The sequence below is a fragment of the Gorilla gorilla genome, chromosome 15, assembly GCF_029281585.2.
Source record: "Gorilla gorilla gorilla isolate KB3781 chromosome 15, NHGRI_mGorGor1-v2.1_pri, whole genome shotgun sequence".
In the NCBI taxonomy this organism is placed as follows: Eukaryota; Metazoa; Chordata; class Mammalia; order Primates; family Hominidae; genus Gorilla; species Gorilla gorilla.
The window spans coordinates 84,202,373-84,221,148 of NC_073239.2; the positions used below are offsets into that span (position 1 = coordinate 84,202,373).

At 37.4% G+C, this 18,776-nt stretch overlaps 1 protein-coding gene across 4 annotated transcripts in view; it reads left to right on the forward strand.

The window, feature by feature from the left end:
• Window positions 1-18,776, forward strand: part of PALS1 (protein associated with LIN7 1, MAGUK p55 family member) — a 96,716-nt gene that overhangs the window by 72,239 nt on the left and 5,701 nt on the right. For all 4 annotated transcript variants that reach the window (XM_031001980.3, XM_031001981.3, XM_055362156.2 and 1 more), the window contains 6 exons: window positions 1,162-1,345; window positions 5,447-5,518; window positions 6,023-6,094; window positions 8,839-9,006; window positions 9,670-9,872; window positions 12,309-12,419. In XM_031001980.3, the coding sequence (XP_030857840.1) occupies window positions 1,162-1,345; window positions 5,447-5,518; window positions 6,023-6,094; window positions 8,839-9,006; window positions 9,670-9,872; window positions 12,309-12,419 (810 nt within the window). The remainder of the gene's footprint in view (window positions 1-1,161; window positions 1,346-5,446; window positions 5,519-6,022; window positions 6,095-8,838; window positions 9,007-9,669; window positions 9,873-12,308; window positions 12,420-18,776) is intronic.

Sequence of the window (18,776 nt, forward strand, 5' to 3'; positions counted from 1 at the left end):
TTGAATTCTTAGACTGTTTGTCTTTTGCTTGGTTCGTTGAGCCTGAACTTGGAATTTAACCTATGTGTGACAGAAATGCTCACTGCAAATATGTGGGCAGAAATGCTCATTACAAATTTGTGTGAGATCTCATTAGATGAAGTAGATTTCTTATACATTTTGGAAGTGTCACATGCGACTTGCCCAGGTTAGGTAAAAATTAGACATGGGGAAATTAAAGAGAATTTTAATTCCTTTATAACTTCTTAGAAGTAAGAATAGTCTGTCATATCTTACAGAGGCATATTGGAAGAAATGGCATACAAAATAGCTTATAAAGTTCATGAGAGTTACTACCTGCCTTTAATGCTAAGTAGAATAGCACAATTCTTTGATTTATTCTGATTTCCAAAAACACATTATTAGCAAAAATTATAACTTGTACCGTTAATAATATGTCAAAGCCTACATAGCATACAAATAAGAATTGATTATAAACTTGATTTAGTTAATTTTAGTCGTTTATAGTGTGCTTGTTTCATGAACATATCCTTTAAAAGAAATGCCAAGAGAGTTTAAGGCATAGTTGGACTGACAGTGGGGTCAAGAGACAATGACAGCCCCAGGGAAGCTCATATTTACCTGCTTAGATGAAGAGATGTGGTAAGGTAAAGTGTACCTTTTCTAGTAGCTGTGGTTTGGAAATTGCATACCTTATTGCAGAGTCATTGTTTTCACAGGTCAGGATTCTATTATATTTCTGCTTCTCTCAAGCTTTTGAGGCACCTTGTACCTCAGCTTGTAGCTGCGAACAGTGTTGTGGATATCCTTGTACATATTTGCAAGTCAACAGAGAAGATAACAGATCAGCCTGAAAAAATATTGCCCAAAAACACTGTTACTTAACACCCTTCTTCCAACTACAGTTTCTTTGCACTAATGAAAAATTGTGGCCAAGTGCAGTGGCTCACACCTATAATCCTACCACTTTGGGAGGCTGAGGGAGAAGGATCGCTTGAGGCTAGAAATTTGAGATTATCCTGGACAACATACTGAGATGCTGTCTCTATTAAATTTTTTAAAAATTAAAAAATAATAAAAAATTTGTAGCATTTAAATTGTATTCATATGAAACATTTTATATTGCCATTTATTGTTGTTTTTGCCCTTTTTATCTTTTAGATCCATGTAAAAGCTCATTTTGACTATGACCCCTCAGATGACCCTTATGTTCCATGTCGAGAGTTAGGTCTGTCTTTTCAAAAAGGTGATATACTTCATGTGATCAGTCAAGAAGATCCAAACTGGTGGCAGGCCTACAGGGAAGGGGACGAAGATAATCAACCTCTAGCCGGGCTTGTTCCAGGTAAGACACAATATGGTAGAAAGTACATAATATTAAAAGAACATTGAAAATGCAAGCCTTCACAAAGAAAAACTCACTTTTTCATGCCTCTATTTAATAAAGTATTCCAGTTACTTTTTCGTGTAGTTGGGTTTTTATGTTGTACCTGCAGCGTAAGTATATTAAATAGAATGTGGCCAATTCTTTGGCCTTTAGAATGGAATTATGTGTAACTTCAGCCAATCCCATATTGTAGTACATTTCCTGTATACATATTAAGATGACCGTATTATCGAGGCAATACAACTTGTATTATACTATATACTATTACATTAATTGGAGCATCAACATGATTTTTGAGAGGGAAAGATGCATAACTTCATAAGGAGTCAGGAAAAGTAACATCATAGAATTTATTATACCAAACGTGATCTTAGGGCAGAAATAGGATGCTCCAAATTTTTTATTGATGAAACTATCCCTAATTTAGACTAAATTAAAACTTTAGCTTACATTATAGATTAAGATTATTAAGGGGACACATTTCTGAGAGTTAAGATAATACAAAATAGAACAAAGTACAGTCGTGCATCACTTAACGACAGGGATAAGTTCTGAGAAATGTGCCGTTAGGTGATTTCATTGTTGTGCAAACATCATTGAGTGTATTTACACAAACCTAGATGATATAGCCTGCTGTACAGCTAGGCTATGTGGTATAGCCTATTCCTCCAACCACCATCATATATATGGTTTGTTGTTGACTGAAATGTTGTTATGCAGTGCATGACTGTATGTAGATATAATTATTTTCTACAAATGGCTCTTAGAGTTCCCAGGATGGCAGTAGAATGAAGAAAGGAGAGCAGAACTAAGGGAAGTTTAATAAGCTATCGGAGAAGGCAAAGGAATACATACAGGATGATAAAAATAGGGATATAGAGTAAAGGGATAATAATTCATCCATTTATTTGTTAATAAATGCTGTTATGTCTGCACCATGTAAAGCACTTTGCCTGGTGCTGAGATAAACTTCGCTTACATACTTTACTTGAAAGCATATCCATTAACACTTAACGTATATTTTTTCTTCTGTGTCCCCTACTTTATAATATTTTCATGATATTGTCTGTTATAATTCTTTCTACTGTATATTCTCAGTTTATAAACTCTTGATGTCAGAAGCCAAGTCTTATTTGTTTTAAATCCAGATAATATATGTTAAATTAATGAATAAAAGATGATTTTAAAAGTTCTCAGAAAACAAACAAAAATTAAAAAAAAAAAATAGTTCTGCCAGAACTGTTGTTTCTGAATTAGACCTTTCAATGCTTTGCTGTAATGTTTTTCTGGCCTTATCTTTTATCTACAACATTTTTTAGCAATCATCCCTCCTACTCACACCAGAAGATTTTAAGCATAACAGATTTGGCTATAGACTTAGCCTTACACTGGATTTGACAACAAGCAATAGTTTAGGGGAAAAGAAGAAAAGGAGGGCATGAAAAAAAAGACTGAGAAATATTGACTATGAGATGCATAGTAGGAACAGAGGAAGTTGTCGAAAGATTTTAGAATAAGTTATAAGGAATCTCTTTTATCTCTGTAACTAAGCCAAAGAGACTTTTCTGGGTAACAAGAGATTTCAACATAATATTTACATTTATTCTTTTTGCGTATAAGGTCACAGAAAGCTTCAAATTTCTCACTTTAAAACTCAGAAGCTAGAAACAGATTTTGTCTATATCAATCATATTTTAAGGAAGGAGGAATGGACTTCTTACATTTATTTTAGAGGATGATGCTAAAACCCTTGATTCTTCAGAGTAACAGTTACAGGACATTTCTCTAGAATCTTGGAGTGTTGGGTAGCCATTGTGGTTCTGCCTCAGGCTTGTGCCAAATATCAGTATGGTGTCTTCCTACCATGCCAAACTTTAGCCCATAAATGTTTAGAACTAGTGTTTGTTGATAGATTGATTTTCTGAAAGTATATAGATTCCAATGATGACATTTCTAAGTCTTTTTATAAGACTAAAGATCTGCCTTAGAGTTTGACGATGGCTTTCCATCAGAATTAGACAGATTTTTTAAGAGGTCATTATGAGGCTGGCCCTGGTGGCTCACACCTGTAATCCCAGCACTTTGGGAGGCTGAGGTGGGAGGATTGCTTGAGCCCAGGAGTTTGAGACTAGCCTGGGCCACATAGTGGCATAGCTGACATAATGAGACTTTGTCTCTACAAAAAATTTAAAAATTAGCTGGGCATGGTGGTGCGTACCTGTAGTCCCAGCTACTCAGGAGGCTGAGGTGAAAGGATTGCATGAGGCTGGAAGGTTGAGGCTGCAGTGAGCTTTGATCACACCAGTGTAACAGAGCAGTCTCAGAAAAAGAAAGAAAATCATTTCCATCTCTCATTAATTTCTGCCTCTATTTCAGAATAGCCTATAGTTCATACTACAAAAAGTGCCACAGAAGTACATCATTGTAATGTTTTACATTTTTAATATGTAAATGATTAAAATTACTTTGTTCTTGATTTTTAAAAATCGGTTACTTATTTTTAATTTTTTTTTTTTTTTTTGAGACAAAATCTCGCTCTGTCTCCCAGGCTGGAGTGCAGTGGCACTATCTCAGCTCACTGCAAGCTCCGCCTCCCGGGCTCATGCCCTTCTTCTCTCTCAGTCTGCTGAGCAGCTGGGACTACAGGTGCCCACCACCATGCCCAGCTGATGTTTTGTATTTTTAGTAGAGATGGGGTTTCACCGTGTTAGCCAGGATGGTCTTGATCTCCTGACCTCGTGATCTGACCACCTTGGCCTCTCAAAGTGTTGGGATTACAGGCATAAGCCACTGCGCCCGACCCCTTTAAATTTTAATACTCTTAAAATTTTCCTTCTAGTAATAGTTACTTGTACTAAGAATACAGTCTTGGCCGTGCACAGTGGCTCATGCCCCTAATCCTGGCACTTTGGGAGGCCAAGCAGGAGGATCACCTGAGATTAGGAGTTCAAGACCAGCCTGGCCAACATGGTGAAACCGAGCCTCTACTAAAAATACAAACATTAGCTGGGCGTGGTGGCGGGCCCCTGTAATCCCAGCTGCTCGGGAGGCTGAGGCATGCGAATCCCTTGAACCTGGAAGGCGGAGGTTGCAGTGAGCCAAGATTGCGCCACTGCACTCCAGCCTGGGTGATAGAGCGAGACTTCGTCTCAAAAGATAACCAGGCTTCCTTTAATGCTTCTTACGTTTATGGAACTCAGTATTAATCTTTTTGTTAGTACACTTACGAAATGCACTAAGTTCTACAGATTATCCCCACCTATGTAGAATTTGCTTATTGATTTTTAAGAATCTCTGGCTTTACACTGAAAAATATAGATTTAAAAATAAAATATAAAAGTGGAACCTCAACGTAATTCAGAATCTTCTAAGTGAAGCCACTTGTATCCTATAGGAAAAGACATATTTGATTTAAAGTAGAAGTCCGAAAAGAAAACCTCTTTCAAGGTCAGGAACCTTGAAAGCCTCCTATATTAAAATATTAATTTTGTAAGGAAAAGCACGTTTTCCACTTATATAATTGGTAACTTAAGGGTGGAAATAAAAAATGGCTAACACATATACATACACAAAAGAAGAGGAATTGAGAATAATGCATGCAAGGGAATATACTGAATGGTTTCTTGGAATTGAATATGGAATTGAATATGTGATGAATGTGCACATGTTGTTTTGGAAAAGTTAACTCCTAGAATTGATATCCTTAATTTGAGATAATTCTAAAGGACCTAGAACCATTGTAAGATCCAGGATAGTACTTTTCCACAAAGTAAATGCTCAATGAAACCTTTTAAAAAGTTGAACTATTAAATTTTTAAATATTTTAGTAGATGATATGTATTCTAATAATACATGTGGGATTGATTGAGCAGAGTTAATATTTTAAAAATTTGGAGGCTTACACATCATAGCTGACATTACTCCTGTGTTGGCAAAAGGATTTGGAAGGGAATATAAGTGAAGAGATATGTCTAGTGTTTTCCCTTCTTGATTAAAAAAAAAAAATTCTTATCCTTTTATCTTAAATATTTTACCCTTCTTTTTCTTTCTGCTATTAAGGGAAAAGCTTTCAGCAGCAAAGGGAAGCCATGAAACAAACCATAGAAGAAGATAAGGAGCCAGAAAAATCAGGTTAGACACTTGTATTTGACATAAGTAAATGGTTTCTTGGGTCTTCATCTGGAGCCATGTGTGAATCTGCATATTAGAACCGTGAAGAAGTACTCAGGGAAAGAGTGATACAAGAGGCAAAACTGATTATCTCAGAACTGTAAAGAAAGGATAAGATTTAAGTATTAAAGATTATCTGTCTATACTGTGTAGTTAATTGAAAATTGTAAATGCTTTCCTGAAAAATAGTCTTTATACAAACAGTGTAATAAGTATTTATAAAAGTAAATTAAAAACAAGCTGGGTGTGGTGGTTCGCACCTGTAATCCCAGCACTTTGGGAGACTGAGGCGAGAGGATTGCTTGAGGCCAGGAGTTCAAGACAAGCATGGCCAACATATGGAGACCTCGTTTCTGCAAAAAAATTTAAAGAATAAATGAATGAATAAGTAGAGTTCTTCAATTTGAGTTATGTGGCTTTGTTCACGGGAACACATTTATAGTTATGTTTATGATTGCTCAACAGGAAAACTGTGGTGTGCAAAGAAGAATAAAAAGAAGAGGAAAAAGGTTTTATATAATGCCAATAAAAATGATGGTAAGTTCTACTCTCAGGGATAGGTGGAATTATATCTGAAAGGAGTCTAAACCTAGTCCTGTTTTGCACCTTAATGTTAAATATGTGCTTGAGAAAATCATTTAGCAGAAAGTATTTTCTTTTGGAATCCTGTGAGTAAGGCAGTGTTTTGAATTCTGGGGAAAACTGATACAAAAATTCAAGTACTATTTAGCATATGTAGTATTAAATTGATAGTTTCCTGTAGTTTTTTTCTACTTAAACTCTTTGCAAAAATTATACTTCTAACAAATTCTTACAGAACATACTTGAAGTAAAAACTATGTCCTCTACAATAGCTCATGTCACAGAAGCAACTCATTCCTGAGAACCCACTACCTGCTGGCTAAGTCAGACACACAAGAGAATTTTAGTTTTATTTTGATTGATTGCTAAGATTAAAAAGCTCGAAAGTTGTAGCTTCTCTTAAAGTCAAAAGCTCTGATAATGTTGGGCTAGTATTCCCAGGTGACAACAGTCTGCTGGACCTGAGTGATGACTGTTGCTCTTATATCGAGCACCTGGTGTCTAGTTTAACAGTCTCTACCACTCCCAGTGTTTTATTAACCCAACCTGATTTACTGATTTTATTACCTCCTTAGTTTGTTTTTATGGGCATTTGAGTTTGCTACTGCTGTTTGGTTCACATTAGAAGCAAGCCAAATAATAAAGCAAAGGCTTTCCTTCTTATGTAATTTATAAGGCTATTCTGTCAAGAATTTGAAATATTTGGGAGCAGCACACATTAAACTAATAAAGATAAAACATTATAGATCATTATAATATTCCATAAAAGCTAAATGAGATTTGATCAACTTTAATAAATTTTTTTCTAAAATAAATATCCTTTAATGCTAATTGACAGATTATGTAACTAAAAAGATTTAATGAGTTTTAAATTTTATCCTCTATATTTGTGATTAATATCTCTCTTTTATTTTTTGAAACAGACTGAAGTTAACTAGTCCAGCTCTAAGAGCTACTGTACTGTAGAAAACGTGGCAAATCTGAACCTTATGGATATGCACACTAAGTCTATAAATTAAAATGCTACCAGTCTTGATTATACGTGTTAGAATAAACTCAGATTTTTCAGAGAAAATCATTTTGAGAGGAGAAGGAATTACATTTGCTGTTTATGATGATGTCATCATCATGAATATTTTTAAATAAATAACTACAATTCATAATAACTGCTGTATTCCAGGGCAGTAACTATATGATGTTGTTCTCACAAACTCCTTGAGGTTACAGGGTAATAGATTCAAGTTTAGATATTAGGCCGGGCGCGGTGGGTCATGCCTGTAATCCCAGCACTTTGGGAGGCCGAGGCAGGCGGATCACGAGGTCAGGAGATCGAGACCATCCTGGCTAACATGGTGAAACCCCATCTCTACTAAAAAATACAAAAAATTAGCCAGGCGTGATGGCGGCCGCCTGTAGTCCCAGCTATTCGGGAGGCTGAGGCAGGAGAATGGCGTGAACCCGGGAGGCGGAGCTTGCAGTGAGCCGAGATCGCGCCACTGCACTCCAGCCTGGGCGACAGAGCGAGACTCCGTCTCAAAAAAAAAAAAAAGTTTAGATATTAAAGTGATTTGCTGAAATTCTTAACAACTAATACATGATTGGTTGAGCTGGAATTTAAACAAGTGTAGTTTGAGCTCCTGCTCTGTGCCAGGCTCTGTGCTGAGCATTGACAAGCCTAAGATGGTCCCCTAACCTCATGGAAATAGAGCTGAGGGAGTCTGACTTCACATCTGATTCTCCTTCACAGTCAGGAGAAGTAATATGAGTGAGGACTTGGCAGGCTACTAGTTATCTGCTTTTGTTCTTACCACTTGACAGCTCTGGTTTCATCTGGATTATGGGCTTTAGGAACGTTACCCCACCTGTCATAATTTATACCTCATTTTGATTCATGACTCTGGGTTAGCATTCCAGAGTAGAGTAAACATAAATGCAGAAAGTGGAGATAGCATGCATATGGCCTGTTTTCAAGTTATACAACTACAGCAGGGGTATCCAATCTTGTGGTTTCCCTGGGCCACATTAGAAGAATAGTCTGGGGCCACACGTAAAATACACTTAACACTAGAGATAGCTGATGAGCTAAAAAAAAAAAAAAATTGCAAAACAATCTCACAGTGTTTTAAGAAAGTTTACAAATTTGCATTCGGCCCCATTCAAAGCCGTCCTGGGCCGCATGCGGCTCATGGGCCACGGGTTGGACGAGCTTGAACTATAGGAAAGTATTCCAGCTTTCTCTGATAACACTGGTTGTAGCCACTATATGTAAATGTCGGTCTGTGCTAGCCATTGTATTCAGCGTATACATTATGTCTGATTCTTAAAACAACCTTCTTAAGTAGAATATTAATATCTGCATTTTACAAAAATGATGGATATTACTCTTACTAGTTCATTCCCTGGTACCGCATCCTTATTCAAAGTATTGACTGCAAATTAGCTGTTTAATGTAAGAATCAGTATAATTATATTGTATTAGACATTCGAGCATGAATTTTTTATTTCAAATATGAAATAAGATAAAAATTAATAGAGGGAGTATTATATTGTTGTCTGATTCATTTTCATGATACCCTAGCAAGGATGTAATGACAGTAAATTGTGCTTTTTTCTAATTTTGGGTGAAGATCTATGAGTATTTATATCTTTAATACATGGCCATAATTTTGTCTGAAGGGCTTAACTTTTTTTTCCCAAAGATTATGACAACGAGGAGATCTTAACCTATGAGGAAATGTCACTTTATCATCAGCCAGCAAATAGGAAGAGACCTATCATCTTGATTGGTCCACAGAACTGTGGCCAGAATGAATTGCGTCAGAGGCTCATGAACAAAGAAAAGGACCGCTTTGCATCTGCAGTTCCTCGTAAGTTTGAATGCATTCCCATTTTCCTGTGCTTTTCAATTTACCAGCTCAGAACCTAACTATATCATGTAGGGAAATTTTCTATTCATTTCATTAAAACAGTGTTGTCAGTGAACGAGGAACTTTAACCAAAGATTTTGACAATTTTTAAATTAAAAATAGTCATTATTAAGAAATTTAAATTTGTCCTTCGAGTATGTACTGATTATTTTCTAAACAAATTTCAGTTTGGGCCCCTTATAATTTCCTGTTCCATAGAGAATCAGTTCCTGCTGCTTTAAAGTGATACGGAAGATAGAAACTTAGGCGTAATCTGAAAACAGAAGTTATAAGATTATATGGTACCTAATCTTATGGAGATAAACTTTAGGAGAAGATGAGTAGTAGTGCTTAAATGCAGGATGAAGTAACTTGAAGTGTAAGCATAAAATGTATTAAGATAATTAAATATAACTATTACTAAGATACTACAAACTCATTTTTGTTCATTTTTCAATCTACAAAAAATAAAAACAATGTTAAACATGTAGGCACTTAGCATTTTCTCAGTTTATTATTTTATAATCTGTGTTACAAAATAGAAATTCTTTCTGACTAGCAGAATTATCCCCTGTCCTCACTCTAAGCCATGCCTATTATTTCTATCTGATTTTGTTTGCCTAGATACAACCCGGAGTAGGCGAGACCAAGAAGTAGCCGGTAGAGATTACCACTTTGTTTCGCGGCAAGCATTCGAGGCAGACATAGCAGCTGGAAAGTTCATTGAGCATGGTGAATTTGAGAAGAATTTGTATGGAACTAGCATAGATTCTGTACGGCAAGTGATCAACTCTGGCAAAATATGTCTTTTAAGTCTTCGTACACAGGTAAAGCTAGAATTTTGTTTTAGGGTTTGAACTTAGAAGGAATGTCATATAGAGTAATCTAGTGGAAGCTATATTTTGGTCCAAGAACAGCGTGACCTAATTAAGTTCTCATACGGTTTTTCCCACTGATTTGCTATCTGAAATCACACAGGTTGCTAAATCTCTTTCAGTTTCCTCAGAGGGAAAACATATACATACTTACATATACAGGTTGACTATCTCTTATTCAAAATGCTTGAGACCAGAGTGTTTTGAATTTCAGAATTTCTCAGATTTTAGAATATTTGCATATATATAATGAGCTATCTTGAGGATAGACCCAAGTCTGAAATGAAATTCATTAATCTTTTATATACACCTTATTTACTTAGCCTGAAGGTAATTTTATTTTTCCTGGGGATATTGAATAAACTGTCTGCTCCTGTGTTTTGACTATGACCCGTCACATGAGGCCGGGGTAACGTTTTCCACTTGTGCTGTCATGTCACTGCTCAGAAAGTTTCAGATTTTGCATTTCAGATTTTTGGATTAGAGATGTTCAGCTTGTATATATACTTGTATGTATGTTCTGAAACTTAAAATACAGTAAATATAGTATTGGTAGTACTTTAATTTGAGTCTATGAAATAATTTCCCTTTTCTGATTCCGATATGAGAAAAATTAGAAAATTTCAAGATTATTTTTATGGTTTAAATGCCATTGTTCAAATATTAACAAGTATCACAGTGAATGCTTGGTTGTATGAAAATAATGAGACCTCAGTTTCACTTATTTGGCAGACTAAGCAAAAGTGTAAAATTACTAACTAGTGCCTCTTAGCTTTCTATTTAAAATGATAATTTTAGGACGCCAATGTGGGTGGATCACTTGAGTTCAGGAGTTCCAGACCAGCCTGGGCAACACGGCAAAGCCCCATCTCTACCAAAAATTAAAAAAAATTAGCCAGGTGTGGTGGCATGCACCTGTGGTCCCAGCTGCTTGGGAGGCTGGGGTGGGAGAATCGCCTGAGCCAGGCAGGCGGAGATTGCAGTGAGCTGCACTGCACTTCAACCTGGGTGACAGTGAGCAGAGTGAGACTCTGTCTGAAAAACAAAAACAAAAACAAAAAAACCTAATTTTAGAAACTTGGAGTTTTTAAGAAACTCCAAATGTTATGGAAAATTGTTTAATTTTTGTAGACCATACAGCTTTAGCATACGACTTTCCTTAATGTGGTAGAATCTGCTGCTCATGTCAAATTAGGCAACATAGTCAGTGGTCATTAAAGAGACGTACATAAAGGAGAATTGACTCTAAAATGGCTATTCTAGAATAGTAATTAGGGATTTTTGTTTGTGTTTTAGTGGACAAATGCATTTAGGCTCTACTATTTCAATTATAAATTTTTGATTTAAGAGAAGTATACATGTTTTTACTAAATTTCTTTAGAATTCTTTATATTATTTGGGCAGACAGGTTTTTAAAATTCTTATTTCTCCAGAAAAAAGGGCTAACAGATTTTAACAAAGAACTCAGCATATTGTTTTAATCATCTTAATGTTTTTAGATAGCAATGGCATATTCCTATAATCTCCATTTTGATAGAGCACGTCAGTTTGAGCACACACAGTCATGCATTGGTAATCAAGTGAAAACTGCAATCTCCAGATTCAAACATAGTCTACTTTTTCTTAGATGTGCTTTTCTTGAATTGTCTTGCACATGTGAAGTTATGTTCTATGATTTTGCTTATATTTAGTGTCTGGCACATAGTAAGGCAACTTGTATGATTCTAATTGCTCCAAAATTGATTTTTAATATGGTTATTATAATCTGTATGTGATCTTATTAGCAAGGTGTTTTAATATCACATAGTTGTCATCCTTCAGTATCATTCACTTATATTTCATTACATAAAAGAGCAAGCTAAAATCATATGTATATAATATGTATTATATGTGTATACATACACATATATACACATGTGTGTGTATGTGTGTGTGTGTGTGTGTGTGTGTGTGTGTGTATATATATATATGGCTTCACAGTATATTCTTACAGTGAATGGTAGGATCTTAAAAATATTGTGAATTGGGCCAGGTGTAGTGGCTCATGCCTGTAATCCCAGCACTTTGGGAGACCAAGGCAGGAGCATTGCTTGAGGCCAGGAGTTCAAGACCAGCCTGGACAACAAAGCGAGATCCTGTCTCTACAAAAAAGTAAAAAGTTAGCTGAACATGGTGGTGCATGCCTATAGTCCTAGCTACTGGGGATGCTGAGGTGAGAGGGCCACTTGAGTGCAGCAGATTGAGGTTGCAGAGAGCTGTGATCACACCACTGCACTCCAGCCTAGGCAACAGAGCAAGTCCCTTAATCTTATATATATATATATCAGTATTATTAGGAAGTAATTAAATGATGCAAATTATTTTAAAAATCAAAATGTCTCTTTACAGTCATTGAAGACTCTCCGGAATTCAGATTTGAAACCATATATTATCTTCATTGCACCCCCTTCACAAGAAAGACTTCGGGCATTATTGGCCAAAGAAGGCAAGAATCCAAAGGTAAACTTTTCACACTATTGTACTATTCCATTGAAGGTAAACATGAAACAGTCCTGGTCTAATTTGTCCTGGTGCTTAAAAGCTACATTAGCTTGAGCTTTCAAACTGATTATTCTTTCTGTAATATTACTTGCCCAAAAATTGCCATGGTTGCCACTGGGTTGGACTATGGCAGCTTTCCAAAGTTGGGGCATCTACATATGGTAACCTTTGAGCGTCTTCACATGGGTCTGTGACATTTCTAGGGAGATGTGACTGCCACCAAAGTTATCAGCCAACTCTTCAGGATTACTGACTTTTCTCTGTAGATACTCCACATTTTCAGGGAGCCAAATTTGAGTGCTCTTGCTTTTCTCTTCTTTTTATCCCACTGAAACTTTATGTTCTGCTTTTTTTCTCCCTTTGGTCTTCTCACATGGTTTGGAACAGAAAAATTTTTTTAAATTATTTTAGATCTATGGTAGATATGGTCGAGGTAGTCCATGTCATATTAAACATTAATAATTGACTGATAACATATGTTATTAATAAGACAGCATTGACTTTTTATTTAAATATGTAAGATGGTAACTCTGTCAAGTGACTTACTGTATCAGAGTAACATGTTCTTCCTTGTTTTTTTGGCTCCGTATTTATTAAATAGATCTACTTTTGAGAGGGCTCACTCAGATTGCCTCATTTCATTGAATATGCCTTTAAATCTCCTTAAAGATAGTCATTAAAAGCATATTTACACTCCTTTCTTTTGATTGTTTTTTGTTTTGTTTTTTTTGTTTTGGTTGTTGTTGTTTTGAAATAGGGTCTTAATCTATTGCCCAGGCTGGAGTGTAGTGGCATGTTCATGGCTCACTGCAGGCGCAGACTCTGGGCCCACGTGATCCTCTCACCCCAGCCTGTCCAAATGGCTGGGACTATAGCCATGCACCACCATGCCTGGCTAATTTTTTATGATTTTATAGAGACAGGGTCTCGCTATGTTGCCAGGTTGGTATTGAACTCCTGGCCTCAAGAAACCCTCCTTCCTGCCTCAGCCTCCCAAAGTTCTTGGATTGCAGGTGTAAGCTACCACGCCCAGCCTTCCTTTCTTTTTTTTTTTTTTTTTTTTGAGACTGAGTCTTGCTCTGTCACCCAGGCTGGAGTGCAGTAGCACAATCTCGGCTGACTGCAAGCTCTGCCTCCCAGGTTCACGCCATTCTCCTGCCTCAGCCTCCCTAGCAGCTGGGACTACAGGTGGCCACCATCATGCCTGGCTAATTTTTTTTGTATTTTTAGTAGAGACAGGATTTCACCATGTTAGCCAGGATGGTCTTGATCTCCTGACCTTGTGATCCGCCCGCCTTGGCCTCCCAAAGTGCTGGGATTACAGGCGTGAGCCACCAGGCCCAGCCTCCTTTCATTCTTGACTGTCCACCACAACACATTAACTCTTCCTCTTTCCTCTTCACCCTCCAAAATATCTTTTTTCACTCTATGTCTACTTAACATTTCTTAATCTATATGTGAGGTGGTAATTTTTAATGTCTTAGGCTACAGACATCAGGGGCTTTCCCATCCTACATGATGAGCATAATTCTGGTTGCTTTGTCTAGGCTAAGTAGGCTAGCTGGTTAAAGTAGTGCTGCACACCTTTTTCATTTCCGCCATATACCTACAAATTCTTAAGTAACTGGGGTCAGAGTATTTGTTGTCCATAGCACTTGGGATGATACAAAGGAAATAGGCAGCATGGTCACTGGCTGTTCTTGAGGAGGATCACAATATAACAAGAGAAACGAGATTAATACTGTGTAAAATTTAGTGTCCAGTAACTACTTTGGTAGAACAGAAACTCCATGGTTGTTCAAGGAAAAGGATGCACACTAAGGACCAGAGTGTACTCCATGCTTCCTGTTCAGCCTAATTTTCCACTTCCTAACATGCACACTTATTTCTTTTTAGGCTATCTTTTTTTCCAACAAGGATTTGCTATCATATGAAGGGCCATAGACCATTCCAAAACATGTTAAGCATCTTTTTTTTTTTTCGAGACGGAGTCTCACTCTGTCGCCCACGCTGGAATGCAGTGGCATAATCTTGGCTCACTGCAACCTCCGCCTCCTGGGTTCGAGCTATTCTTCTGCCTCAGCCTCCCGAGTAGCTGGGATTACAGGCACCTGCCACCATGCCCGGCTCTTTTTTTTTTTTTTTTTTGTATTTTTAGTAGAGACTGGGTTTCACCGTGTTAGCCAGGATGGTCTTGATCTCGTGACCTCGTGATCCAGCCTCCTCAGCCTCCCAAAGTACTGGGATTACAGGCGTGAGCCACCGTGCCCGGCCAGCATCTTTCTTTTGGTTGGTCTCTGGCAGTGTTCTAATGGAATTTTTATCTACTTCACTTTGAATTGGCCATCCTAAAATTTCAATTTAGGTCTGATTTTTTTTTTTTTTTTTGAGAGGAGATTCTATATGTCACCCAGACTAGAGTGCTGTGGCATGATCAAAGCCTTGAACTCCTGGACTCAAGTGACCCTCCCGTCTCAGTCCTATAAGCTGGGACTATAGGCATGTGCCACAGGTCCTAGCTATTTTTAAAGCAGGAAGTTGATCAGTACCAAAATGTTTTAACAATATGCAATATATTTGATTTTCTAATTAGAACTTTCTGATTCTTTTACTTTGCTGAAGTATATTTTACATACAATACATGCATTTTAGTTGTATAATTCAGCAAGTTTTGGAAATGTGTACCTGTGTAACCACCATGCCAATCAAGATTTAGAACATTTCTATCACTCTAGATAGTTTTCTTATGCCCCTTTGAAGTTAACACCCCTCCATTCTTTCTTTCTGGCAACCACTAATCTGCTTTCTGTCACTGTAGATTTGTTTGATCTGTTCTAGAAGTTCATATAAATAGAAGCATACCGTTTGTTAAAGTTTGTGTCTGGCTTTTGATCAACATGTTTTTGAAATTGATCTGTGTTGCGTCTAACAGCAGTTCATTCCCTCTTAATGCTGAGTAATATGATATTAATATACCACAATTTATCCATTCTTCAGTTAAAAAATATTTCGATAAAATTTTGAGGGCCGGGCACAGTGGCTCACGCCTGTAATCCCAGCACTTTGGGAGGCCGAGGCGGGCAGGATCACTTGAGGTGAGGAGTTTGAGACCAGCCTGGCTAACATAGTGAAACCCCGTCTCTACTAAAAATACAAAAGTTAGCCGGGTGTGGTGGCATGCACCTGTAATCCCAGCTACTTGGGAGGCTGAGGCCGGAGAATCACTTGAACCCGGGAGGTGGAGGTTGCAGTGAACCGGGATTGCGCCACTGCACTCCTGCCTGGGCAACAGAGTAAGACTCTCAAAAAAAAAGAAAAAAAATTTTTTGAGCTAATATGACTGAAGCTGCTCTAAACATTCATAAAGTCTTTTTGTGGACCTATCTTTTCATTTCTCTTGGATAAACACCTAGGAGTAGAATTGCCGGATCAAGTGAGGTAAATGTATGTTTTAATTGTATAAAAAACTGCTAAACTGTTTTTAGTTTACTAAATTGATATAAAAGGTGGGGTACAGTGGCTCACACCTGTAATCCCAGCATTTTCAGAGGCCAAGGAGGACGGATCACTTTTTTTTTTTCCGGGGTATGGGGGAAAGGTTTTAAATGTATTTATTTTTTATTTTTTATTTTTTTTTATACTTTTAAGTTCTAGGGTACATGTGCACAACATGCAGGTTTGTTACGTATGTATACATGTGCCATGTTGGTGTGCTGCACCCGTTAACTCGTCATTTACATTAGGTATATCTCCTAATGCTATCCCTCCCCTCTCCCCCCACCCCACAACAGGCCCCAGTGTGTGATGTTCCCCACCCTGTGTCCTGGTGTTCTCATTGTTCAATTCCCACCTATGAGTGAGAACATGCAGTGTTTGGTTTTCTGTCCTTGTGATAGTTTTCTCAGAATGATGGTTTCCAGCTTCATCCATGTCCCTACAAAAGACATGAACTCATCCTTTTTTATGGCTGCATAGTATTCCATGGTGTATATGTGCCACATTTTCTTAATCCAGTCTATCATTGATTTGGGTTGGTTCCAAGTCTTTGCTATTGTAAATAGTGCTGCAGTCAATGTACGTGTGCATGTGTCTTTATAGCAGCATGATTTATAATCCTTTGGGTATATACCCAGTAATGGGATGGCTGGGTCAAATGGTATTTCTAGTTCTAGATCCTTGAGGAATCACCACACTGTCTTCCACAATGGTTGAACTAGTTTACAGTCCCACCAGCAGTGTAAAAGTGTTCCTATTTCTCCACATCCTCTCCAGCACCTGTTGTTTCCGACTTTTTAATGATTGCCATTCTAACTGGTGTGAGATGGTATCTCACTGTGGTTTTGATTTGCATTTCTCTGATGGCCAGTGATGATGAGCATTTTTTTCATGTGTCTGTTGGCTGCATGAATGTCTTCTTTTGAGAAGTGTCTGTTCATATCCTTTGCCCACTTTTTGATGGGGTTGTTTGATTTTTTTCTTGTAAATTTGTTTAAGTTCTTTGTAGATTCTGGATATTAGCCCCTTGTCAGATGGGTAGATGGTAAAAATTTTCTCCCATTCTGTAGGTTGCCTAATTCACTCTGATGGTAGTTTCTTTTGCTGTGCAGAAGCTCTTTAGTTTAATTAGATCCCATTTGTCAATTTTGGGTTTTGTTGCCATTGCTTTTGGTGTTTTAGTCATGAAGTCCTTGCCCATGCCTATGTCCTGAATGGTATTGCCTAGGTTTTCCTTTAGGGTTTTTATGGTTTTAGGTCTAACATTTAAGTCTTTAATCCATCTTGAATTAACTTTTGTATAAGGTGTAAGGAAGGGATCCAGTTTCAGCTTTCTACATATGGCTAGCCAGTTTTCCCAGCACCATTTATTAAATAGGGCATCATTTCCCCATTTCTTGTTTTTGTCAGGTTTGTCAAAGATCAGATGGTTGTAGATGTGTGGTATTATTTCTGAGGGCTCTGTTCTGTTCCAGTGGTCTATATCTCTGTTTTGGTACCAGTAGCATGCTGTTTTGGTTACTGTAACCTTGTAGTATAGTTTGAAGTTGGATAGGGTGGTGCCTTCAGCTTTATTCTTTTGGCTTAGGGTTGTCTTGGCAATGCGGGCTCTTTTTTGGTTCCATATGAACTTTAAAGTAGTTTTTTCCAATTCTGTGAAGAAAGTCATTGGTAGCTTGATGGGGATGGCATTGAATCTATACATTACCTTGGGCAGTATGGCCATTTTCACAATATTGATTCTTCCCATCCATGAGCATGGAATGTTCTTCCATTTGTTTGGTCCTCTTTTACTTGGTTGAGCAGTGGTTTGTAGTTCTCCTTGAAGAGGTCCTTCACGTCCCTTGTAAGTTGGATTCCTAGGTATTTTATTCTCTTTGTAGCAATTGTGAATGGGAGTTCACTCATGATTTGGCTCTCTGAGTGTTATTGATGTATAGGAATGCTTGTGATTTTTGCACATTGATTTTGTATCCTGAGACTTTGCTGAAGTTGCTTATCAGCTTAAGGAGATTTTGGGCTGAGACGATGGAGTTTTCTACATGTACAATCATGTCATCTGCAAACAGGGATAATTTGACTTCCTCTTTTCCTAATTGAATACCCTTTATTTCTTTCTCCTGCCTGATTGCCCTGGCCAGAACTTCCAACACTATGTTGAATAGGAGTGGTGAGAGAGGGCATCCCTGTCTTGTGCCAGTTTTCAAAGGGAATGCTTCCAGTTTTTGCCCATTCAGTATGATATTGGCTGTGGGTTTGTCATAAATAGCTCTTATTATTTTGAGATACGGCAGACGCATCACTTGAGGCCAGGAGTTCGAGACCAGCCTGGGCAACATAGTGAAATCCTGTCTCTACTACAAATACAAAAAAAATTAGCCAGGCATGGTGGTGCACGCCTGTGGTACTGGCTACTCAAGAGGCCGAGTTCGTGCTACTGCACTTCAGCCTGGGCAACACAGCAAGACTTGGTCTCAAAAAATAAATTAAATAAATAAATAAATTGATATAGAAACTAAGAAGATGATGGTGTTACTCACTGGATGCAAAATGTAACCAACCAGTTATGTAATTGTACTCTGAATCTGTTCTTCTAGTATTGTGAAACAATGGTATTGGCATAAAGATGTGATTTTTTCTTGTATGTATTGTTAAAGTCACAGAAAATCATCTATATTGTGGTAAGAGAGAATATATGCCAGACAAATGCTCTGCTGTCTGTCAGAAAGAGGAAAAAAGACACAATCTGGAACCAGGAAATAAACAATAATAATTATTATTATTATTATCAAAAGGAATAATCAGACACTTTAGCAAAAG